The sequence below is a fragment of the Prosopis cineraria genome, unplaced genomic scaffold, assembly GCF_029017545.1.
Source record: "Prosopis cineraria cultivar Desert tree isolate PC_DT_omini unplaced genomic scaffold, ASM2901754v1 PC7, whole genome shotgun sequence".
NCBI lineage: Eukaryota > Viridiplantae > Streptophyta > Magnoliopsida > Fabales > Fabaceae > Prosopis > Prosopis cineraria.
Genome location: NW_026555338.1, coordinates 4,143,145 through 4,170,548, shown reverse-complemented (window position 1 = coordinate 4,170,548; position 27,404 = coordinate 4,143,145). Strand labels below are relative to the sequence as shown.

The 27,404-nt window shown below is 34.4% G+C and overlaps 1 protein-coding gene across 11 annotated transcripts; it reads right to left on the bottom strand.

The window, feature by feature from the left end:
• On the bottom strand, window positions 1–27,404 carry LOC129315807 (uncharacterized). Of its 11 annotated transcripts, none has more exons than XR_008594600.1 (11): window positions 27,281–27,404; window positions 26,889–27,185; window positions 26,469–26,797; window positions 26,061–26,254; window positions 25,800–25,953; window positions 24,050–24,136; window positions 18,283–18,347; window positions 16,249–16,337; window positions 2,645–2,732; window positions 1,649–1,706; window positions 1–15 (listed from the first exon to the last, which is right to left on the bottom strand). XR_008594600.1 is itself a non-coding variant. In XM_054959872.1 (7 exons), the coding sequence occupies exons 2-4, from the start codon at window positions 27,179–27,181 to the stop codon at window positions 26,226–26,228; spliced, it is 651 nt and encodes a 216-aa protein (XP_054815847.1). In that variant the 5' UTR covers window positions 27,182–27,185; window positions 27,281–27,404; the 3' UTR covers window positions 16,000–16,337; window positions 24,050–24,136; window positions 25,800–25,953; window positions 26,061–26,225. The 11 variants fall into 11 exon arrangements, 5 of the variants coding, with proteins under 5 accessions (XP_054815847.1, XP_054815848.1, XP_054815846.1 ...); XR_008594604.1 differs by having other exon boundaries at window positions 18,307–18,347; XR_008594602.1 differs by lacking the exon at window positions 1,649–1,706.

Sequence of the window (27,404 nt, the reverse complement as noted above, 5' to 3'; positions counted from 1 at the left end):
CAATTAGCAAAGGTCCTAAAATATAAGCAACAAAGCATTGACCTTGCATAATCAGAAATTAAACAACTCAATCCATGGAATTAAATTAGGTGGTGAATGAATAAATGCACCATAAATGAAATGAAATGAATTAATAAAGTTCAAAGCAACAACTTCCTTTCTTTATCTAGTTCAAGATCACATGAAATGATCCCTTCATTTGTTTTTGATTGCTTTTGGTAACACTTGCCCCAAGTGTTACCAAAAGCACACAAGTGTTACCAAAAGCACACCATAACTCAAGAAAACTAAGTGAAGTTAAGGAGTTGGTCATAAAACTAACTTAAAAAACAAACCATTTTTGAATTACCAAATAATCTACATAATAGCAAAGCACACATTTTAAAACCTCTTAAAAAAATTTGAGGGATTACTATATAGCGCACGAAAGCAAATTTGGCAAACAGGGGCAATTAATTGCTATCATGATAGCCCTCCCGGGCAAATTTTTGGGAGGCACCAATTCACTGTCTAGCCTCCGATTAAAGTTATTTCAAATACCACAAGTCACTTTTAATGAGTACTAGTAGTTTTTCAAATTTCAAAAAGATCTAATAGTCGGATTAAAATTTAGACATGTTACAATTTTGGCATTTTTGTTGTCATAACAGCACCTTCAAACCAACTTTCGAATTGCACTATTTCGTCATCCGACCTCCGATTAGAGCAATACTAGAGCCCACACATCACATTTAAAGAGTACTACAAGTGTACCAAATTTTAAAGAGATCCAACAATTAAATTAAAATTCGTGTGCATCCCAACCTCAGCAATTGTTGTTGTCATGAGAGTATTATATTGCTATCATGACAGCATCTCCAGACCAACTTTTAGGGTACGCCATTTCTTGATTCGAAGACTAATAGATGTGATTCTGAATCCCACATGAAGATTATAAAATTTTTTTCATTTTGACCAAAATTTTAGGAAAATCCAACAGTCGGATTGAAATTTGAACACTCGAATGCAAAAAGTACAGCTTTTTGGTAAAAACTATTTTCAAAATTGTCTAAACTTCATCCTAAGGGTTAAAAACTTGTGGGAATACTTTGAACACGTCAAATAAGACTAGGAGTACCTAATGGAACATTTAAATGATAGAAAAATGCCTTATATCAAAATTTAACCATCCAAGTATCATTTCTCAAAATGGACCCTAAACCCCCAAAATACACAAATCATATAAGAGTAGTCAAAAACCAATCTAAACACCATATACTTATATAAATATACATGCTAAATATTTTCACTTGCCTTAGAGATCCCTATGGGGCCCATGTACCCACTCTCTCTATCCAAGGTATATGTTTGTCCATAGTACACAATTCACAATACAACTACTTTGCATTTTCTTGTAAAATCACATATACTCATATACATATCAAAATAAAAATTTGCTTGTAGTGAAAACTTGATCTACTAAATGAATCTATTAAAACCACACACCATAACTAAGTTTCTGAGCCATAAGTCTACAAGCAGCAAAAATTCATACACAAGCACATAATCTACTCATATTCATATATATGTATAATCACATCATACTAACACCCTAATCTAAAAACATTGTACTATATTTTTGTGAAAGAAAGGGTTTGTAGTTCTTTACAAATCATAAGCAAGCCCCTAGCTTGGCTCTTTTTCCCGTCTACCATTGGATCCTTCGCCTAGACCAAAAATATTATAAAGAAAATGGTGAGATAACCACAGTCTTAGTAATAGAAAAATAATATTTCTTATTGCAAGGAAAGCCATAGTTAAATAAATAAATAATATATTTAAAATAACATATAATTAACTAATTAAAATGCTTGAGTGTATGAGATAGGCCAATATGGCCTTTTTTGACCAATAGAATGCCCTCTGGCATTCTTTAGCTTATTGGTAAACCTTATACCTACTGTACCTCCAGAGGCATAAAATATAAACTAAGGCATGATCTAACCCACCAAACTACCTATGCCCCTTTGACGTAAATCTTGAGCAGCCAAAGCTAACTCCCTCCTAAAGCTAGCATGACTTACTTTCCATGTGAGGGCTACTTTGACCTAAGCACTCAATGTCACACTTCATATGCCAAATCTCTTCTCCCATTGAGAGGTGTTGAATGCTTAATCTACTAACCACTTTAGTGTGCTGAGCCCATAATATGTAAGGCAATACTAAGTACTGATAGTGAGCCATAGAGTATTACAAAACCATATCTCCCTATTGGTGAACTACCACCGAGATCATGCCTCCTACCCTTTCCTACATTTCCTGAGTATTAACCACTTCAATATTCTAAGGTAATATAACACTCATAATTCATTCCTTAAGTGGTTCCTTAGCCTATCTAAGGTACCAAATCCAGTTGCACTTTCTAAGTGCAACTCCTTGTTTCTTTAACCATAATGCATGCTAATAATTTTATTTCCATAAATAACATCATTATTAAATAGATAATAAGCATAGATGCATTATTAATAAATTTATAACCCATAAACCTTTCTAAAACACATTTTATTTGCATTCAATAGTCTAAAACACTTAATGCATGCTAGATAAGATTATCTACTAAAAAAAAGCTAAAAAAAGCAATAAAAAATATAAATTCTCCTGTTACCTCAACCCTGTACCAAAAGGGTTTTCCTTTGTGCAAAAATAAGACTTGGCTTGTCCCTTAACTTCCAAACAAATTTCACGAACAATCCCTATAACATATAAGTGGTCCACATCACTTCTCATAGCAAATAGCATAAAAGAAGACTATAAGTCATACCATACAACTTGGGTCAATGAACTATAATCCATCTCAATGATCCATATATTAAACTAACCACTCACATAGTATCACTTAACCACCAACACCATTTATTAGCCATTACTAGGCTAATTTTCAAACCATACAATTTTTAATCAACCAAAAGCCTTCACTTAGTGTTACGAACTTTTATAATTAGCCTTTATAATGGAAACCAAAGCTTAATTTAAATTTTATTAGATTTAAATAGCATAATTATAACTAAATCAATAGGTTTAAAATATTAAAGAGCAAAACTCAATCCCTTAGGATTTGACTTTTTCCCTAAAACTCCCTTTTCATCCAATTGCCCACTCAAAATATTAGAGCATTATATAGAAACTCAAAACATCCTTCTAAGGATCCAAAGAAACTAAAGCTTATAAGAATAAAGCCTTTAGGATCAAAACTAAAATTTACCTCTTCTAAAAACTTAAGAAAGCCAAGAGGGAAGTGTTGGATCATGTGTTTTCATGTTTACAATACCAAAAGAAGACGTATTTGTTGTGTGTGCAGATATAAAGAGTCATGGATGAAGACAAAACCTTAAGAGCATAAAGAATCAAGAGAAGATGAAGAAGTTTAGGATAAGTTATTTAAATTCTCTTAAATTCAAAGTGAAAACTTAGAGAGCTTAATCACTTTTCATAATCATTAAATGAATGCATCATTTGGCTCGTTTATATGTATTAAGGCTCATCTAAGTGTGTTAAAGCTTGCAAACAATGTCTTTTTTGTGTGTTGAATTTCATAGAATCTATTTGTATTGTGAAAGGCAGAATCACATGTGATTCTGCAAATCACTCATGAGTTTTTGCATGTTAGGCACACTTACTGCTAGATCACACAAGTATGAAGAAGTAATTCACACATGATTAAGCACTTGTGTTATGTGATGCCTTAAGCTTTAATTCTATATGAAAAACCATGCGTGAAAGCCTGTATTGGCTACCCATGTTTTAGCATCTATACTTTATTACATTGTATCAAAGTACAAAACCAAGCATGAGACTGATGGTAGTTACGCATGATTTGTCAGTTATTGCGTAATCACATTTTGCTTTGTTGAGTCTTAAGTCTTCTCAATCCAAGCTAAATTGTTCACATGTATGATTATTGATTCACAAAATCTATATCTCTTGATCATGCAAAATCTTGCTTGAATTGTATGTAGTTCCACACATGAAAATGCACCAGACTAGTTTGTGTTATAGTGCTTGCAATTTCACACATGATAGCTTTCTACTTCCTCATGAGTTTTGATCATATAGAATGGCTTTGGCATTCTCTTAGCCATTTCACATGTAAGAGAGAAGAGGTTCCAAGCACGATTGGTCATATAGAACTAATGATAGATTCCTATGTACAAAACCACACATATGAGCTAATGGTCTACTCACAAGTTTTAGCACTCTAATATGAGAGTATATTCATAACTGCGAAACCATGTAAGAGAGCAATGAAGTACCACATGAGTTTTAGCATACAGAACTAGATGCTTATTCAAAAGTGCAAAACCACGCATGAGAGGTCAAGATGTTCACGCGTGATTTATCACATATACTTTTCTGGAACAACTCTAGTGCAAATTCATGTGTAATTATACCAGTTGCTTTTAAGAAAGTGCACAAATGGACAGAATCACTGTTCTAATGGTCTGTTAACTTCTAAAAACTAAATAAGTGATTCATTTTGAACCAAAACAAGAACTAATGATCCTTGAGTGAACAAATTATCATTTGTGCATTTAAAGAGCTTTCAAATTGTGCTTTTACATCTTGCATTCATTCATTATTCTGGAAAAAAATTATGAAAGCTCTCATAAGTTTAGAAGCTTTCAATTATAATGTCTTCTGCTCTTTAAGAGAATTTTTTACTAAAGCTTTTTTCTTTCATCAAGATTCTTGAAAAGGTATTTTTCAAGTGTTTATAATAACTTGGTGGATTGTAGTAAGGTTTGTTGAGTGAATCAAGACAAGTTTAGTCTTGAGAGTTACACTATGGTGCCAAGCACCCATTAAAGCTTGTGAACTTAGTTGAAAATCTTAAGTGTGATCTTGAGGACTGGATGTGGGCCAAATTTATGGCTGAACCAGTATAAATCTTATTTGTTTCATTTTCTTCCTTCACACTTCAGTTCTTCACTCTTTTCAAGTTTTCAAAAGTTTTTAAGCATCATCTAATTCACCCCCCTCTTAGTTGTAACTGCCAATCTATCCTAATAGGAAGAACGAGGATTGAAGTAAGGAGTTTACCTATCATATAGCTGAGCTCACAACAACCACAAAAGCCTTCCAAATCTAAGGCTAAATCCCTCTCTTCCTCCTCTCTTCTTCCTCTCACTCTCTCATCCTTGCTCTTGCATTTCTTTTCCTTTCCTTTCTTGTTTCATTTCTATGTGTATTTGCTCTTAAAAAACTAATCATAAAGCTTTAGGGAAAATTACAAAGAAGGGCTCAACATTTTTTATTATAGCATAAAAACCCAGGTCAACTTTAGTAATTTTTTCCATAGTTAAAAAATTAAAATAAAACCAAACTTTTGCTTAGTAAAATTTAAACTCTAGACCTCTATCAAATTATTCATAGTTTTAATTTAATTATAGATATTTTATTTTAAATCAAATTCAAGTCTTAAAATTTTTGGGATGTTACACTTTTCCTCTTTTTCAAGCTCAACTCCATTAATTGTTTCTTCTTTGAACCTTATGGCCTCCTCTTCTTTTTGCAGCTTGTCCTCACATGCTTGGACTTTAGCCATAACCTCAATATGTGAAAGTGTAAAATTTTCCTCCAATAGCTTAGGAATCCTAGGAACATCAAGCTCGAGTGGAGAGAAACTCATAGATTTAGCCTTAATGGCATTAATACCTATAATGCAAGAAGATATACCCTTCTCAAGCATTTCAAGATCAGCATAGCAAACATTTTAAAATTATCAAAAAAATTATGAGAAGAAGTATTGCATCATTTAAATATGCATCAATCTCTAAACAAATAGAAAAATGACACCCATCAATGCATGAAGTGGTAACAAGAGACAAATCATCATCAACATATGGGAAAGAATCAATCATGTGAGATTCACAAGCATTATGAAGTAACACCTCAATAGAACTCACATCTAACAAAGAATAATCCTCAAAAGGATGTTTCATTGCTTCATATATATTAAAAACAACATGATCATCACCACATCTAAGCTCTAGTAACCCTTTCTCCATGTCAATTAAGGTACGGGCTATTCTCATAAAGGGTCTATCAAGAATCAACACATCATCCCTTTCCCCCCTTAGACATATCTAGCACATAGAATTCAATTGGGAATAGCAATTCTTTCACACAAACAATTAAATCCTCAATAATACCATATGGTTTTCTCAAAGTTTTATATGCTAGTTGGCATATCATTAGGGTCTTATGCATGTAGTCAAGTTTCAAAGAAGCGTAAATAGATAAAGGCATGACATTGATAGCCACCCCAAGATCAATCAAAGCATTAGAAAACATGGTATTTTTTGTTTTGCATGGAATGGTAAAAGAACCTGTATCTTCACACTTGATTAGTAATTGAGGTTTCATTATTACACTAATAGAAGAAGGTAGTTGAACCCTAGCATTAGGTGTAAATTTTCTCTTGCTAGTGCAATAATCCTCAAGAATGTTTGCATACTTGGGAAAATTTTTTACATCAAGAAGAAGAATGTTCACGTAAATTTTATTGAAGAAATCAATTACCTCTTTGTCATGAACTCCTTTTAATTGATGCTTTATCACTTGAGCTTGAGGAAAAGGAAGTTTCCTCACAATTTCTTACTCTTTCTTGGCCTCATCATCCTTTTCCTCCTCTTACACCAATTCTTAAATTTTTGTTTTGCCATCTCCTTGGCTTTTTTGTGGAGGTTTCTCCATCTCAATCTCCTCCTCCTCCTCATCCCTACCTAATTGAGCATTAGTAGTACTAGAAGAATCTTGTAAAGACAAGCATTATGCAAGGAATTATCATATATAGCCATGGCCTCTCCCTTTTTTCTTTCTTTCTTAACATTTTCACCTACTTCCTTACCACTTCTCAAAGTAATAGCATTAATAGGTGCTTTTGGGTTAGCAACCGTGTTGCTTAGAAGTGTAGGTGCTTGTGTATTAGATGAATTAACATGATTAGAGAACATGCTCATTTAGGAAGTTAAAGCATCAACTTTGTTATTGAAATTATCATAAGCTCCCTTAAACATGTGATTCATCTCTATCATTTGCTTAGCCAAAAATTTCACGTCATTAGAAGTACTAGAAGAAGGAGATTCAATGGGAATTTTCCTATTAGAATTTGAGTTAGAATTGAAGTTGAAGTTGAAAGCATTACCTCTTTGTTGATAGGAATTAAAATTACCAACTTGGAAGTGAGTTTACATGTCTTGGCCTTGAGCATTAGAGAATGATCCCCTTGGTTGGCTCTCTTGCAAAGCTCCACTCAAGTTGGCATAGGAAAGATTGGGATGATTCCTTTAAGAGAAATTATAAGTGTTTTCAAAGTTTGTAATATCTTGAATTTCTTAATCCCGAGGTTAGATGTTAATCGAGGGTAAAGTGGTAATTAGTGTGGGATTGGAGATTTAGATGATTACTTAATAGATTGACTCATTAGGATGTTATATGACTAGGTACAGGTGGAAGGATTGCATTTTTGGTCAAAGCAAATGAACATGGTGAGAATTAATCTTACTGTGCCATGCACCGCAGTGCATGGACTAGAAAATGACTTCTTAAAATTGTGAAATTTAAGAAATTTTAGAAGAGAGAAATTTGAAAATGTACAAAAGAGGGAAAGAAGAAGGGCTAAAGAGCTAGTGCAAGCCATTTCAAGCCATTGGAAGGTGCTTCTGATCAATAACTTAGCATGTAAGTTACGTATAACTCTTACATTCCATTCCACACAAATTTCTCTAAAAATGAGTTATAGGAAAATTGAATCAGTGAAATTTTAAGGGTTTGATTCTTGCCCAATAGTAATAAAAAGGTTCTTGAAAGTTAAATTAGAGCTTTACAACTAGTTTAAAGCTAAACAATAGAGCTTTGAACCCATAGGCTCAATTTGACCCTGGATTAGAGAGAGAAAAGGGTAAGAAATTTGATTTGAGTAAAATGAGACCAGTTGAGGTGATGTGAAGTAGTAATCCAATAGTAATGGACTTAGAATGGATAAATGAAAAAGAGTTTATGAATAAATATAGCCCTATGTAGTAAATATATGTTTTTGGTTAAAATGGACCAAATGACTCAAATGAGCTAAATGTATTTAGATTGGCATATTAGTTGTGTGAGTTGAGAAAGGAAGCTTGTGATAAGCTATTATGGTAGTTGAAATCTACAGGTAACCTTTCTAGTGATAAAAATGTTGAGGTAACTAAATAACTTCCTTTATTCAACTATTTGTTGTAACTGTGTGTGAATATGCTATATAGTGCATGCAATTGTTTTGAATTGAGCATGTTATGTGACATCGAATGTGTATTGCATAAAAAGAACTTTTGGTTAAACAAATGATTAAATCTGTATGGTTTGCTATAAAATGTGCATATATACATGTATGAGAAAAAGTGGTGATTTGGAACCTTAAATGGTTCAAAAAAACATGATCATAGGGGTGAGGGTTCATCTTAGTAGAGAGGTGGTGATAAGACCATATGGCATATTCTTCTTAGTGCCTGACGGGGTGCGATGTTAGAGAATTATACCTCCTTAGTGCCTTTTAAGGTGTAGTGTTAGAAAAGATCTCCTTAATGCCTATTAAGGTGTGATGTTAGAGATATCGAACTCCTTAGTGTTTATGTGATACAATGTTGGAGTCAACGATACCCCATTGTGTGTATTGGGGGAAACTATAGTCCAAAAGTAAGATAGAACACCTTTGGCTAGGTGATTCTACCACTAAATGTGAGCTCAGGGCTAATAAGGGTGTATATTAGTCTAAAGCGAGCCTATGATTTCGTTTCGAGGTGATTTAGATGTTCGATCAGTAGTGATCATGCTATGAAATGCTATATGATGTAATATGTTGCTATATGTGAGGAGGTGGTGAAAAATGGTGAATGGATATATGTGGTTGTGAATTGAAAATGGAATATGTGATATGTTATATTAAATGATATAATATGCTTTACTTTCATATAGTTGTATATGATAATCATTAGAAGCGTGTTATTCTATTACTAGATTTTTATCTCACTCCTGTGGTTACATATTTACAGGATCGAGCAGTGATCAGGGCAAGGGAAGAGACTTTGGATCGACTTGAGTTGTTAAAGCCGTGTAAACTTGGAGTTTGTGTAATGAACCAAGAACCTATGTATATATGTGTATATGAGTTGTAATATCCTCCTTCTTTTAATCCCATAATTAAACCTAGATCCTCGATAATTAGGAGAATGGGGCATTGGTAAGCATTAAATACGAAATTCTCATTGGTTAACCAAATGGGGACCCCAAGTTTATAAAACTAAAATCAATTCAAGACTTGCAAAGAGACAAATCAAAGTTTGCACATGCTGCGAATTGCACATCCAAATTTTTAAGTGTTTATAGGTGTTTCTTGCGCGAAATGCACTGTGGTGCATGTGTCCATGATAGCAATGTTGTCATGATAGCTTTTCTGGACGAATTTCGAACGCGCGCCATTTTCACATTCAATGTCCGATTAGAGTGATTCAAGCGCTCACACGAAGCTTATTCAATAAGCTAACTAATGGTACATTCATTATGATCTGACACTGTATGAGAATTTTAGACACTCGAATACAAAAGTTAGTTTTTCAAAGAAATTTTCAACCATCCAAATATCCAAAACTCATAACTAATACCATTCACCCATTGTGAGGCTTGAACCAAGTCCAATGGACCAAAATACACTTGAGTGACCAATCAAACACACCAAACACAAAATTTGGCCACTCAATGGCCATTTCACCTAATATGGCCAAAATACACAATTAACACTACAAGCACTATTTGGCCTCTATTGCCACATAATACACTACCAATACATTGTCACCACATAAATAAAACATTCCTTACACTTGTATTAGTATTTTAGCCCATCACTACAAAAATTCCCAATTATTCACATCATATACCATATTGGGCTAAAATACACAAAAACATAGTATGAAACAAGTGCCACCAATCAAAATGATATGCATTCCTAGTTGGCAACATATAATATCATATAACAAGTTTATGTAAACCACTCAAATTGAAATCGGGCTTTACAAAGAGTCAGGGGGTACGATAAAAATCTCAATAACTAAGATAATCTACATTATTGATTAACAAGCCAAGTTATAAACAAGCATTAAAATAAGTAACATAATCACATCATATAAGATCACCACAAATATGCATGCATGATCCCTAACCATCCGGTCCTCCAATACTCTCAACCAAACCAATAGGCTATTTCACAAAACCAAACCACATATATGATCTCCAAGCTCACCATCCATGGTAGGACTACCCGACCAAGGTGTCCTAAACCACTTTTAGACTACTATTTCCCCCTATTATAAGGAATTAGGGTGTCGTTACTCTAACATCGCATCCTACAGATGCTAAGGAGCATAGTCTCCAAGTCCGCACGTTTTAGGTACTAAGGAGAGTAAGTCTCCAACACCGCACCCATTTTCGGGCACTAAGGAAAGTAAATGCTGCACCTAGCACCTCGAGGTGCCAGCAATGCCATATGAACTTAATCTTCACTATCTCCACTAGGGTGACCTCCCACCCTCTAATATGCCACATTTCACTACATATCTCCACTTGACCATGCATAAACAACTTTCCAAACAAATATAACAAATCTTACCATTTACTTCAAAAATATAGAATTTTACAAACCAATACTCCACTCATTTTCTAAAATAGTTAACCTTTAAAGAATTTATTCATATCTACTCAAAAATCATAGAAAAGCAACTTGAGAATAACTTATACAAGGTAATAAACAATGTAAATTATCTAGTTACCTCAACCCTTTTATTACTAAAAGAGTTACTCGTGGTACTAAATTTCTTCTTGTGTCAAGGTAAGTCTTCCCACACCATAATCTACAACAACAAGTACTATATATTAATTTTTAATTAACACAAGCACTACTAGCTACCAAAAAACCTCCCACTTCTGACTCATATTCTCAATAAAGAGACTTCTTAAGATTAGAATTTGTTCACACCATCCCTTTAAGTCTCTTTCTAACTCTATCACAACATAAAACTTAATATCTCAAGTTATCACACTTCAACACCCTATGATTAAGTTAAGGCTTGATCCAAAATTCACCAAACAAGAAATTAGCTTCCTATTACCACATATCCAAGATCAATAAACCTAAATTAAACTTTTAGAGTCAATAGAAACCTTCAAAACATTGACTCATGGCTTAATCCAATCAAACCAAATTCTTAATCTTCCAAATCCCATGAAAAATGAGATGAAAAGATAGAGGAGAAGGGTTGGTAAAAGAGTTTGGAGACTCAAATTATCTTCAAAATCCTTTCAAATGATGCCCTAGCAGTGCCCAAAGTTTCCCCCTTCATGCTCTTAGTTTTCCACCATAAAATCTATCAATTTTTGATCATTTCTGAAATTTTAAGTTGCCTACTGTGCCATGCACCGTAGCGCACGCCACGCAAGCCACGGCTCATGATGCAGCAAGCAACAAGTTGATTTTGCTCCCCCCAATGCCTCCCGACTTGATCCGACTTTCATGCTATCTCAATTTAAAGCCAAATATGACCTAAAAATCTAATTAGCCACCTAAGAACATAATTAAATAAATTAATCATACTTTTAACTAATTTATCCCTTAAATTAAACAACTTTTCTAGATTTGAAGTTTTAGGATGTTACAGGACTTCACCCAGGGTTTGTGTGGATGTATGCGTGTAGAGATGTGAGTGAAAGAATCCATATGATTGGGGGTAATCCGGTATAGCATTATATTAGGATTGTTATCATGGGATATTCAAGCAGTCTGGTAACTCCCTAGTGCCTGTTAAGGTATGGTTAGGAATCAATGATGTCTCGATCATAAGTGTGTGAGATGAGGGAAACTATAGTTTAAAGGTGGAATAGATTACCTTTGGTCGGGTGTTTCTACCACCAAAGATGTGCTCAAGTAAATATGTGATTGATCTAATAGAGCCTATCATTTCGTGTCAGGGGGCTTTGGAGGATTGGTGGATAGATAATCATGCTAGTAAATGTGATTGTGTGAGATGTTAGGAAAAGAGAATAGCTAAATAAAAAGCTATGTTATAATCTATATAAACCTTTACTTGATTTTATTTACTTTCATACAGTTATTTGTGATAATGGACATTAATGAGCTACATTGGTTATTAAGATTTTGATCTCACCTGTGGTTATTTACATTTTTCAGGTTATGGTACTAGTAGTGTAAAAGGAAAGGAAATGGTCTAAGTAAAGACTCCTCTAAAAAGCCTATTGTAAGATGGTGTGATGAATGTGTTTTTGATAATGCTGAATGTGTATATAAGTTTCCATAAGATTTAACTCATGTGTATAGTTTGTGGATGCTTGTGTGTTTGTATGATTTTGATGTTATACGAATGAGGACGATGTGATGACATGGGATAGTAGCTTACTATGTATACATGTGGGGTATTTAATATGTGTGTGGAATTAGGCCATTGTGTGATTAAAATGGGGTATTTAATGGAATTAGGCCATTGACATTAGATTCTGGTATGTGCACTATGGTGCATGTGTCAATATGTGACAACATGTCGGGCTGCATGGTATAGAGCGTGATACTAGTGTCTCTGTACCACATGCCACGGTGCATATGGCACGAGCCACTGTGCATGTCTCATAATTTGTGAAAATCTGAGTGGTTTGAGTTTGTACTCTTTACCTAATCCTAATTGTTTCCACTATGTATTGCTTGGTATAACTTAAATCATTTTTATGAAGTAATTTCTGAAAATTTTACATTAGGATCCTAAACTTTTAAAATAAATGTTTTTTAATTGATTAGTGAATTGTGTGGAAGATTGTAGGGTAATGTTAGTAAGGGCATTACACAAGGACATGGCCATCATCTATGGATATTTTAATGACATCAGCTAGCAACCAACGATAGCCTATACAGCTTGCAAATAGGAAGATCATCCATGAATCTCATGGATCATGCCTACTGAGTCATCGATGCTTCAGGAACAAATTCCAAATTCCATGGGGGTAGGGGGTAGCCGTCTTAACTAAACCAATATAAAAGGAAGAGAATGTCATAAAGAGAGAACACCAAACAACCATCAGTCATCAAAGTCCATTACACTTTTAACTTTTATTTTCAAATAGCTTTATTGTCATTATCATCTTTAGCATTGTAATCTTTACAACTTTGTAATTTTCATAATCTATTAATCAAATACTTGTTATTCTAATTCCTTTATATCTTTTACATCTAGGTAAATTGTAGTATGAGAGCTTGGGGACCCTTTGTTATCATTTGAGACTCAACATCTTTGGCATGCCTGGTATTGTTGTTGTTCATGATGAACAATTTTTGGCATGCTGATAGGGATTTAATCGCTTACCCTCAAAATTAAACTAAAGCTAATCCTAATATAATATAGGGCCAACCCTAGGTCATCTCCCAAGGAATGGTTTCAAGTCTAACAAAAGGTATATAGTGAAATAAATCACTCAAAATTTCAAGTTAATTAACTAAGTGCTAACCTAATTATCTAGTGAATTAAACTAGAAAACTAATCCTAATTTTAAAAAAAGTGGCTTCCCAATTTAAGTAGGAACCCTAAGGTGTTGCTAATAGAAGAATCCTAATTCTTAATCAAACATGGCAGCTCACTCAACTCCTCTTCTTTGGCTAAAAAAAATGAGTTTATCTAAGACAACTATCTCAAGTACCTTAGCTTCACTAATTCAATTCTCTAAGTGCTATTACAAACCCCTTAAGTAACCTCACTAGCTTAGCTCTAAAATTAACCAAGTGTTTAGTTAAAATTCATTTGTAATTGCCACTACTCAAAGCTGTACCTAAGCTTAAAAGTATAAAAACTCAAGCAACTCATCAAGTATTCACCACACAATTACATGCTAGGCTAATACAAGACATTCACCTATTGAAATCACATATTACAATGTAAATTCATGAGGAGGCCAAAAATTCCAACAGCAACAACAACATGAAATTTAACTAAACAATCTTGTTTCAACATTACAAATTACAAACAATTATGAAACTAAAGTCAAATTGAACCACAATCAACAATAGTCATAATATTCTAATGGAATTGAAATAAGATGAAAAAAATAGTTCAGCATTGCCAAGTGAAGACTTCAAAACTCCTCTTCCATCAACTCTCCCCTAGGATTTCATGGAGAATCTAGCTAGAAACATCAAGAACTCCTTGCTCCTCCAAGAACACTAAGACATCAAGACATGCTCCATGAATCTTGATGAATTGAGCTTCAAATCTCCTTCTGTTGCAAGGGGTAGAGTTGGCCATGAGAGGAGAAGAGAATGGAGGAAGAATTGAGTAGATTTGATGGTGAAAAGTGGATGAAAAGGTGGTTGGATGTGGCTGTATGTGTAGAGAGAAGGAAAAGAAAAATGAAGAACAAGATGAACAAGAGAGAGAAATTGTGGAAGATGAGTGAGATAAGTGTTGGATCAGATTTTGGGGGGTGTGGGACATGATCTAATGTTTCCCCATCAGCTGAAGCTCAATTAAAAAAAATAAGAAATAAATGGAAAATGGGAGCCTTGTCATACTTGCAAGGTGGCACCATCCTATTGGCTTGTAGATGATTCCAATGTGTGTACAATTAATCCCATGTGTCATCCACAATTTTAGCTAATCTAAACCACCAAATAGGAGTCCTTACATGTCCAAACCATTAGACTTTAACCCTATGGACTTTTGACTTCATTTGCCTAATTGATGCACAAGTCACATGTCACCTATGTCACATAAATCATATAATTTAATTAAATAACATGTGACATTATAAAATGTAATTGAAGTCCAGAATTGAATTCATAATTAGAAGAGAGAATTAATTAAAATAATCAAGTTTTAGGCTGCACAAAATTATATTAAAATTTTCGCACAAAAGCAAACCGAAAACTAAGTCAAACTAAAACACTTAAGAAAGTGTTAACTTTTTATTTAATTACTTTCAAACTAAAATGAACTTTAAAAATCAAATTTCACCACTCATTAACTGAACATAAAATGCAGTTTGTCAATTTTTCTTGTACAATTTCTCAAAATTTATTTTTTAGACCAAAATGCCTCTAGTACATTAAACCTAGAAACTTAGGCAAAATTATAAATCTAATACAATGTGTACACTTTGAGGTGATAAATCATTAATAAAAAGGTCCTAATTGACAAATAAAAGTGCGTAACAAATGTGTTCTATCACACGCCCGATGGGAAATGTGTAGCAAGATGCCAAGGATGAGAAATGTAATGCCCTTACTGACATTACCATATGTTCTACTACAATCAATTCAAATCACTTTGAAATCATATAATTTGAAAACATTGAAAGTCTTGGGATCCCAAGAAAAGATTTCCAAAAATCATTTTATGAATCACTTGGGTTATAAAACCTCATACACAGTAGAAGCATATTGCCTAAATGCATTAAAGATCAAGAAAACATGTGCAAATCTGAAAAACAAAGTAAAATTTGGCACCGTGCGCCATAGTTCATGCCACATGCACCACGGCATATGGCATAGAGACCATAGCTGCTTGCTCTGTGCCATGTGCCGTGGCGCACACACTTGAAATTGCTATTATTTTTACAGTTTCTAAGGCAAACTTCAGATACGCGACATTTCCACATCTAATATCTGATTAGGATGGTTTAAGCGCTTATATGAAGCTTACTTTGAATTCTAAATAATGACACTAGTTTCATCTGAATCTGATATTTTTATAAAAAATTGGACATCTAAGTGCATTTTGATCATTTTCTGTCAAAATTTTTGTCACTTAAGTGTCTCAATTCAAAACCAAATGTTATTAGCCACTTTTTAGGCCTTGACTACATCCAAATGAACAATACACACCTGATTGACCATACACATGCACAATATAACACATATACACAGATTTGGCCTGTAAATTGCCCATTTCACACTTTTAGGCCAAATCTCATTTTCATTTCTCTAATCTTATACATGGCCAAATCATCACACATACTCTTCAAACATCTCATTTTCACACACATATACATTCTTCCACTAGCCCATCTAGTCATTTCATCATTCATACATATACAAAAGGCTAGGGAGCTTAAAATCACAAAACGCAACATTTACCACAATATGCACATCCTCAAGTACTAAAGCAACTTATACACAGTACAACTTACAAAGTCATTACACCAATTCTTACAAAGGCTTAGGTGAGAGATGTCAACTCAACCTAGGTCCTTTCCTTTCGATGCACCAACACTAGAACCTGAAAAATATGTATAACCATGAGTGAGATAAAAATCTCAATAACCAATATAATTCATTTAATGCCTATTACTACAAATAACCATGCTAAAGTAATAAAAACTATAATATAACATAAATATATAGCATAGAATAGCTAAAAACATCATTTTTCACATATAAATCATTTCTCAAACACTTTTACACCTTAGCATGATCAACTATCTACCAATCCTCTAACGCTCCTTGATACGAAATTATAGGCTCTCCTGGATCAACCACTTATTGACCCGAGCACACTTTCAATGGTAGAAGCACTCGACCAAAGGTAATCTAATCTACTTACGGACTATGGCTTCCCTCTTCACACACTTGTGATAGAGGCATCGTTGACTCCTAACCGTACCCTAACGAGTAATAGGGAGTTGCCAGACTGGTCAGATATCCATAGTAACAGTCCCATAATATACTGTGCCGAATTACCCATGGTACCAGTACAAATAATGCCGCACCAGATGTCCCATGGTGCTAGCTTGATCATATGAATTTTTCACTCACATACCTCCACACACACAGATCCCCATATATCCTGGATGAACTCCACCCCTTATGATCATGCTCTTTCACAATTATCACTACTTATGCACATTTGCACAACATATACTTTCGTATCATATATATATATATATATCCATTGAAATCAATGACTTTTCAAATTCCATTGCACAAACCAATGTTCATGCTAAAATCATTTTTAATATCAAATCATACACAAACTCTTAAAGTAACAAATTCATCAATTTGTATTCATTCTACGCAATTATAATAGTTAATAAACACAATAAAATATATGCTTACCTTAACCTTTCTGTCCAATAGAAAGGTTTACCTATGTAACTTTCTTACTCAAATCTCTTTTCACTTATCTACTCGTCACATGTAATGCCCACCTTGACATTACCAAAATTCACCACACACTCACAACAACCAATCATAATTAGGAGCAAGGATTTGCTCATAATCTCACATTATATATAAAAGGGTTAAAATTAATAATCTTTTAAAAATAATTGTAGAATTGAATCCCATTAAAATCTTTTAAATTGATAGTTTAAGCTCAAACTTAAGGATTTATAAAGGTATTGGAAGCATAGAAAAGTTTTAGAAATTAAACCACTTCAAAACAGGGCTAAAAATGTCATTTTTGAGTGTTTTGGTCCATGCGCCGCGGCTCGTGGTCCGTGCGCCGCAGCTTGTGGCACAAAATGGCAAGTTTCCTTGCTATACCGTGCGCCGCGGCACACCTATCCATGACACCAATGCTGTCATGATAACTTTTCTAGACGAACTTCAAACGCGTGCCATTTTTACATCCGATATCCAATTGGAGTGATTTAAGCGCCCATGCAAAACTTATTCAATAAGCTAACTAATGGTATGAGTTTCATTACGATCCAACACCGTATGAGAATTTTAGATACTCGAATGCAAAAGTTAGTTTTTTAAAGAAATTTTCAACCATCCAAGTATCCAAAACTCATAATTTATACCATTAATCCATTATAAGGATTGAACCAAGTCCAATAGACCAAAATACACTTGAGTGACTAATCAAACACACAAAAATATACCAAACACAAAATTTGACCACTCAATGGTCATTTTGCCCAATATGGCCAAAATGCACAATTAGCACTATAAGCATTATTTGACCTCTATTGCCACATAATACACTACCAATACATTATCACCACTTAGATAAAACATTCCTTGCACTTGTATTAGTATTTTAGCCTATCACCACAAAAATTGCCACATATTCATATCACATATCATATTGGGCTAAAATACAAAATAACATAGTATGAAACAAGTGCAACCAATCAAAATAATATGCATTCCTAGTTGGCAACATATAATATCATAGCAAGTTTATGTACACCACTCAAACCAAAATCGGGCTTTACAAAGAGTGTAGCAGATATGCTAACCCCTGCCGATTCCCTCCCTAGCTCAGTCTCACTGGTAGCACCTGTAAAATGATTAACAAGTCAAGTTATAAACAAGCATTAAAATAAGTGACATAATCACATCATATAATATCACCACAAATTTGCATGCATGATCCCTAACCATCTGGTCCTCCAATACTCCCTACCGAACCAGTAGGCTATTTCACAGAACCAAACTACATGTATGGTCCCCAAGCTCACCATCTATAGTAGGACTACTCGACCAAGGTGTCCTAAACCACTTTTGGACTACTGTTTCCCCCTATTATAAGTAATTAAGGTGTCGTTACTCCAACACCACATCTTACGGATGCTAAGGAGCATACTCTCTAACTCCGCACCCTTTTGGATACTAAGGAAAGTAAGTCTCCAACACCGCACCCATTTTCGGGCACTAAGAAGAGTAAATGCTGCATCTGGCATCCTGAGGTGCTAGCAATGCCATATGGACTTAAATCTTCACTATCTCTACTAAGGTGACCTTCCACCCTCTAATATGCCACATTTCACTACGTATCTCCACTTAATCATGCATAAACAACTTTTCAAACAAGTATAATAAAATATTTCCATTCACTTCAAAAATATAGAATTTTACAAACCAATACTCCACTTTTTTTAAAAATAGTTAACCTTTAAAGAATTTATGCATATATCCTCAACAAATCATAGAAAATCACTTGAGAATAACTTATACAAGGTAATAAACAATGCAAATTATCTAGTTACCTCAACCCTTTCGTTACTAAAAGGGTTACTCGTGGTACTAATTCTCTTCTTGTGTCAAGGTAAATCTTCCCACATCACAATCTACATCAACAAGTACTATATGTTAATTTTCAATTAACACAAGTACTATTAGCTACCAATAACCTCCCAATTCTCCCACTTCTCACTCATATTCTCAACAAAGAGGCTTGTTAAGATTAGAATTTGTTCACATCATCCCTTTAAGTCTCTTTCTAACTCTATCACAACATAAAACTCAATATCTCAACTTATCACACTTCAACACCCTATGATCAAGATAAAGCTTGATCCAACTCCCACTAAACAACAAAGTAGCTTCATATTATCACATATCGAATATCAATAAACCTAAATTAAACATTTAGAGTCAATAGAAACCTTCAAAACATTGACTCATGACTTAATCCTATCAGACTAAATTCTCACTCTTCCAAATCCCATGAAAAATGAGATGAAAAGGTAGAGGAGAAGGGTAAGAAACTTACCCAAGAGTTCGAAGGCTAAAATGATCTTCAAAATCCTTCCAAATTGATGCCCTAGCAGTGCCCAAAGTTGCCCCCTTCATGCTCTAGGTTTCCTACCCCAAAATCTAATTTTTTCTGCTGATTCCCAAAAATTTAAGTTGCTTGTTGTGCCATACACCGCAGCGCACGCCATGCAAGTCGCAATTCACGGCGCAGCAGGCAACAAGTTGATTTTGCTCCCCCCAATACTTCCCGACTTGATCCAACTTTCATCTTATCTTAATTTAGAGCCAAATATGACCCAAAAATCCAATTAGCCACCCAAAAACATAATTAAATAAATTAATCATATTTTTAACTAATTTATCCCTTAATTAATCCATTTTTTCAAATTTGAAGTTTTAAGATGTTACATCACATGCTAGAATCTCAATAAAAATTGGCATTCAAAGTCAATTTCACTATTGATAAAAGTGCCAATTATCGCAATTAAACACCTAACCACTATGAATTCCACAATTCACACTCGATAACATGCATTACCACTGATTACCACTCATTTCAAACCTTAACCTTTTCTAGCAAATTTTCTCTCACTACTCTCTCTAGATTGGGGCAAATCTTGCCTATAGCTTTACAACTTTATCATTCTGACTCAAACCGGTCAAAAAGTACTAGTGCTATAGGGTAAGAAATCAACTCCTTAAAACTCCCAAATTCAATTTCTCACTAGTTAAAACTAAGAGAAAAGAGGGTAAAATCGGAGGTTAAGACAGAACATGACTTACTTGATAATTAACAAGTCAAAAACACCATCCTTACTCTTAATTTTGCTTGCTCTAGTAAATCCCCTACTCTTCTCCACATCTGAACCCTTTCCTCCTTATTTCCCTTATATTCTTCATGAGTTGGACAAGTCCCACTTATCAGAGTTCTGCACCATGCACCGCAGCATATCTATCCCCTGTCATGGCATGTGGCATAGTGAGGGAAATCCTCACTGTGCTCACACACTCTGTTTCGAGATTCTTCTCTTTCGCTAATATCTATCCATATAATATCTGAATAGGTTAAAACAACACTTCACCATTTAAAACCCTAATCCCACATTAAATCACTAATTCATTCCTATTCACTCATTAAGGCAAGATTAGAAATTCAGGATCTTACAGTTCTCCCTTTCTATTAAGAATTTTGTCCTCAAAATTGAAACAACTCAATATACATACATACCTAAGGGAACAATTAAAGGTATAGCTATCGCATTATAGCTTCTGTCTCCCAGGTCGCATCACCAGTAGTCATACCCTTCCAGAGCACCTTTGCTAGTCAAATAGTTTTGTTTCTTAATTGCTTATCCTTCATATCCACTATTCGCTCCGGTTCTACTTGGTAGCTCATATTCTCTTGCAACTCCACCTCTTCAGGCTTAATCATATAGGAAGGATTCAGTTGATACTTCTTGAATTGAGACATATGGAATACATCATGAATCCCTAATAACTATGGAGGTAAGGCAATTCAGTAGGCAGTCAGCCTTATTTTCTCTAAAATTTTGAACGGACTCATGAATCTAGGAGTCAATTTCTTGGCTTTAATTGACCTCTCGATTCCTATTATTGGCGTAACTTTCAAAAACACATAATCACCTACCAAAAACTCCAATAGTCTTCTTCTTCAATCAGTATAGCTCTTTTGCCTGCTTTGAGTTGTCAATAGCTACTGTCGTATCAATTCAATCTTTAGAGTGGTTTGGTCCATAATGTCAAGTCCTACTATACTTCTCTCACTCAGCTCAATCTAACATAATGGCAATCTATACTTTCTTTTATATAAAGCTTCATATGGTGCCATCTGAATGCTATAATGGTAGCTATTGTTGTACGCAAACTCTACTAATGGTAAGTAGCTATCCCAGCTACCCCGCAACTCTAGCACACAAGATCGCAACATATCTTTTAGAGTCTGAATGGTTCGCTCATTCTACCCATCGATCTGAGGATGGTAAGCGATATTAAACTTCACAGTAGTACCCATAGCTCTCTGTAATGCTCCCCAGAACTTGGATATGAATCTCAGATATCAATCGAAGACTATATCCTTAGGCACTCCATGTAACCACACAACTTCATGGATATGAATCTCAAGTAACTTCTCTAAAGAATCACTGATCGTGATGGCTAAGCAATGAATTGAATTTGTCAACCAATCAACGTCACCCAAATAGCATTATGCCCCAACTGAGTTCTTGGCAATTGAGAGATGAAATCTATAGAAATGCTTTCACATTTCTACTTAGGTATCTCTAGTGGCTGTAACGTTCCAATCGGCCTCTGATGCTCAATCTTTACTTTATGACAAGTCAAACACCATGCTATAAACTCAGTTAGCTCTCTTTTCATTCCTAGCCACCCTAATAATGCTTTACATCTTGATACATCTTCATAGCTCCCGAATGAATAGTGTATTTACTATAGTGTGCTTCATTCAAAATCACCTCTCTCAAATCTACATCATTAGGCACACAAATTTTATCCTGGTATACGACGAATCCATCATCATTAAAGCTGAAATCCTTAATCAAATTCGACTCAACTTCTTCTTGAATCCTAAGAAGATATTCATCTTCTAGCTATGTCATTCTCAACTCCTTCCAAAAATCACTACTGTCATAGTAGTATAGGCACTAACTAAGGCTCTCAATGGGGCATCTTGTTGAGAATCAATGAAAGACTCCATTAAGTTGTGTTCTCAGACTATATGATAAAACACATTTATTACCCACTTTTATTTGTCAATTAAAACCTTTTTATTAATGTTTATCACCTCAAAGTACACACATTACATTCAATTTAGGAAATTGCCTAAGTGTATAAGTTTAGTGCACCGGAGGTATTTTGGTCCAAAAAATGAACTTTTGGAGAAAATGTACAAAAAAATTGAGTACATTTTATGTCCAATTGATGAGTGGTAAAATTATATTTCTAAAATTGAAAGTAATTAAATAAAAAGTCAATATTTTCTAAAGTGTCTTAGTTTAACTTAATTTTCGATTTGCCTTTCTGTGAAATTTTTTATATAATTTTGTGCAACTTAGAACTTAATTAATTTAATAAATTCTCCCTTATAATTATGAATTTAATTCTGAAAATTAATTAGATTTTATTATATCACATGCTATTTAATTAAATTATGTGATTTATGTGACATAGGTGGCATATGACTTGTGCATCAATTAGGCAATTGAAATCAACACTCCTTGAGGTCAAAGCTGATGGTTTACACATGAATTAGGCTTTATTTGGGGATTAAATTAGCTTGAAAATGTGAATGACATAAGGAAAATTACACACGCATTGGAATACCAACCAATAGGAGGTTGCCACCTTGCAAGTGTGACAAGGCTCCCATTTTCATTTTAATTTCTTTTCCTTTTTTTAATTAAGCTTCAGCTAATGGGAAATAGAATAATCATGCCATTCTCACCAAGAATTCAAATCCAACACTCATCTCATTCATCTTCTACATTTTCTCTCTCTTGTTCATAGTGTTCTTCATTTTCTCTCTTTTGTTCATATTGTAGTTTCCTCAATGAACTTCAATCAATAGAGTACTCAATTCACGCATTGGTTTCAATTTGCCCACAAATTCAAGGATCCAAACTAGAATTGCTCACAAGTATGCAAGTCCAAAATATTCGAGATCTCTATGGTGAACATGTCTGATTAGGAATCTACAAAGCTCCCTAAAGTTGTACAAAGTTTGAGCTCCATATCAGGTAACTTGTGATGGTCTTATACAAAGACAATCATGACAATTGCATAAAATAATTCACTAAATATCTTGGTCTCTATCCCAATACATTAGCTGAACTTTAAGATATTAATTATTGAAGGTAATGGTCTTTGCCATGAAAAAAAAGATGGTCTAAAATTAACAACTATCCTCTTAGGTTAGGCTTAAAAACATAAGGGATTTTGGTATAAAAAGACTTGTAAGCCCTACTCTTATAAACCTTGCAAAAGTAGCTCAAACTCAGCTAACCCTTAAACCATTATATTTTTTTGTAACATTAGTTATATAATTTATTTAAAGTTTTGAATTAATAAATAACACAATTTGTTAAATATTTATTCTTAGGTAACAAGCATAGTGTTAGTGAAATTGTTGAAAAAGCACCACGCTCTCCAAGTAGACCTATCTGTGAAGGTGTAATGTTTTATTTTTGAATAAAGATTGATGATAATAAGAACAAGGTACTTTGTAATTTACACATACGTATTAGTTAAGTGATAAATTTTAATTTTAGAAGAGCCTGGATCTGAGCTCGGGCTTGGAAAAAAGTACTAGTTTAAATGTAAGAGCTTATTAGATTGAGCAATTAAAAGTCATGCCATCCCTTATTGGTACCTCTAATTGTGATTCCACTGAAGCTTAGTCTCATAAAGTGGACATTCCTAAAATTACCATCTTACTAGTTCCATTAGAAAGATTAGATGCAAGCATACCTAATGCCAATTTTCTTTTCTTTTTTCCTTAGCCGCTTTTTCTTGCGTCGTTCTTGACTGTAGGATTGTACTGCCAAAAAGAACCACCTGCATATGGTATTTTGTTCAATTTTCACATAATTTGCTTCTTCAGTTCTTCATGAGAAAAAGTTCCTACATCCACTACAAAATTAAATTCTTCACAATAATACGAACGAAAAGTCCGAAGGGAGAGACTTCTTTTTCCCCCCTTATCAAGACACTTTAATTAAATAAATAAAAAAATTTACATACGCAAAACAGATATATTAATTAATAATTAATTAAAAGGGAGAGAAATCTTAATTATGATTTGATGATAGAGTCCAATTTTACACAATTAATGAAAATGAACACGATGGCTCTGTAAATATTGAAGAGAGCTTAATCACGATGTTCCATACATGTTACCAAACCCTATTGCAACGTTGCATTATCATCATTATTTAAATAAGCATTAAATAAAATCAAGCATCAATTTAAGGATGGCCTTCGGCTTCATATTCATGATTCATGGGCAGGGACTCCTACATGGCTAATATCATCATCAAGTGCAATTCCTATTTTGTCCATTTAGGTTATAAAAAATAATTTAGCAAAAAAAACAAAACAAAACAAAACAAAACAAAAGTGATACTTTCTTAGGCAACCAAGTATAATCTAAATACTTAACTCAGTAATTTGGTAGATAGATAGTTACAAAGGTCTATTTGACAGCTAGCACTTAATTTAAGAGAAAGAAATCATGCTCCAAGTGCACAGGCAATGAGCTTGAACTACAAAAAGAGCTGTCAACTGAAAAGTCAACTACAAATGAACAAAACGTTCAAGAGCTTTCAACTTCCTACTTTGATTTGTCAGACCACCAAATTCAAAAGGATTTTGAGTCAACAACTTTAGCTTGAAAAGCAGACATGTCAACCTGTAACACTTTGCATTATAATGAATTGTTAGAGCGATCAGTAATCTTGTCACTACAGTGCAACCTTCATTGCATTAGAAGGTAACATCCACCCATAGTTACCTAACATGGACTATACTGCTGTAAAACTTAATGCAAAGGGGAAATTGAGCAAAAGAGAAAGAATGAGTAAATTGTGATTCTCAAAAGACAAATGTAAAGGTCTACAACCAAATCAATGCTTGAAACCAGAAAAAGAAATCCCTACTATTTAAATGAGTCTACAAATCAAACTAGAACCCTAATATATTTAATTCAAGATTCGAAACATCAGTTTTTCCCTCTCAATTTATAGAGAGACAAACACGCTTGGATATGTAGAGGATATGGTCTGCAAGAAAGACAGAGTCCCAAGAAATGGTTTGCTTGTTGGTAAATAAGAGTTGCGCTTCACTTCAGTTCTATCGTCTGACTAGTACAAGGAAAATTTGAAAATTTGAGAGGGAGTAAACACTTCAAATTTTTAATCGACCTAAAACAACTATCGGGAAACATATCATAATCTGCTTGAGTCTTTACTCAAAATTCACTCAAATTTAAGAGGGCGTAAATTTTGAGCTTTCTTCAAAAAATCACGCATGCATACTGCAAAATACTTGTCCAAACAGTCTAGTTGACCGAAATAAGAATTAATCAAAACACTTGCAGCAATTCACAGTAACAATTTCAGCTCATCCAACTCTTGACATTAAACATTAAGATCAGTAAGTTGGGAGACCTAAAACTAAAGATCTTGATATGTTAATACAAACCTTTCTTAAAGATTCATACCTCAACAACTGCAGGTGACTTCCCAAAAAAAAAAAGCACTTCTCAATCGTAGATGGAATGAAGAAACCGCCAGTAATCAACTAGCTTGTGATCTTCAGGTGTCACCTCCCTCCATCCTCCCGTACAAAATATTGCATATGCGTCAGCTGCATACCTGATTGAAATAGAATCACAGTCAATCAAGATAACATCAGCTAGATAAAAGTAATCAAAAAATATACAGAAATAAGCCAGAAAACAAAAATGTACAATCTAACTTACTTGCCAACACCGTACAGCTGTGGGACATGAGTCCAACTATCGCTCAAATACTGTGATGAGAGACATTGCAAAGTCTCAACTCTTCTCAAAATACCTAGACTTGAGATTATATTTTCTATCTTCCATGGTGGAACTTGAATACATGTTTCAGCATCTGGACATAAATCAAAAAATCTTGAAAGTACCTTTTTCACCTGCATTTCAAAACTCTCAGGTTATTATAGCACCAACATTAGATCCATTTCATTAAATTGAAATTAAAATGCTTCATATATTGCTTCAAAAAACTATCTTACAAAATCAACACAAAAATATGAAGACCTGATTAAGATTCCAGGAAACAATACAAACCAAAAAACAATTCTTGCAGGAAATTGAAAGATACAAGGAAATTTAGAAAAAATATACCTGTCCTCCAGTAGTGCAATTTAGAAAGACATATAATCAAAACTTTCCAAGGGTCATGAGCATACTCCTCCTGGAGTAAACGATGGACAGAGCGTGGAGGCTTCCAAGTGTTGTCTGAAGTTCTCCTTTTATAGCACTCTTTCTTTGTCTCGTCTGCTGTAAGAACTGCCCTAGGTTTCCCTTTTCTGGTAATCACTTTCTTGCGCACAGGGTAAGGTTCTAGCTTGGATAGAATGCTGCTGGTAGCAACCCCATTTGAAATCTCCTCTGAACAGTATAGATATTTAGCCCCTCCACTGAGAGAAGAGCTCCATTTATAGCTTGGACCCCTACAGATGGAAAAGCAAGATCAGAGACTATTAATAATATTTAAATTTGAATGAAAAATAATATAGATGTCAACGGAGAAGAGAGACTAACGTGTATGCATATTCTGCGAAGAGATTCGGGTCTACAGGAATAACCCCATTTGAAATGTGTTCATCACTTGGAGGCTTCCAACTGTTGTCAGTGTCAGGAGTCCTCTTCCTCCTTTTGTAGGCTTCCTTCTTTTCCTCACTTCTGGAAAGACTGGGATTACACTTCTTTTTAAATGCACCAATGCTGCTGCCAGAAGCAAGCCCCCTTGAAATGTACTGAATCTTCCCGTCACCATCACTTTCGTTCCCTCCCGAATCTTTTCCATTAAAGCCTCCACGAATACAATGTTCCATTTTCCTAACAGCAGCATAATCATGTTTAAATTTTAAAACAAGAAAGAAAATTTCGACCAGGAAGAGGCAGAAAAGGTAGCGACTAACGCTAGTGCGTACCTGTGGGATCGACGACGACGATGCTTTTCCTCCGCCACGGTAGACCCGCTTCGTTCGCCACGGCCAGAGAGGCACTCCGACTGCGGAGCAAATGGAAAAGTCGGATTCGGCTCCTACTTATAAT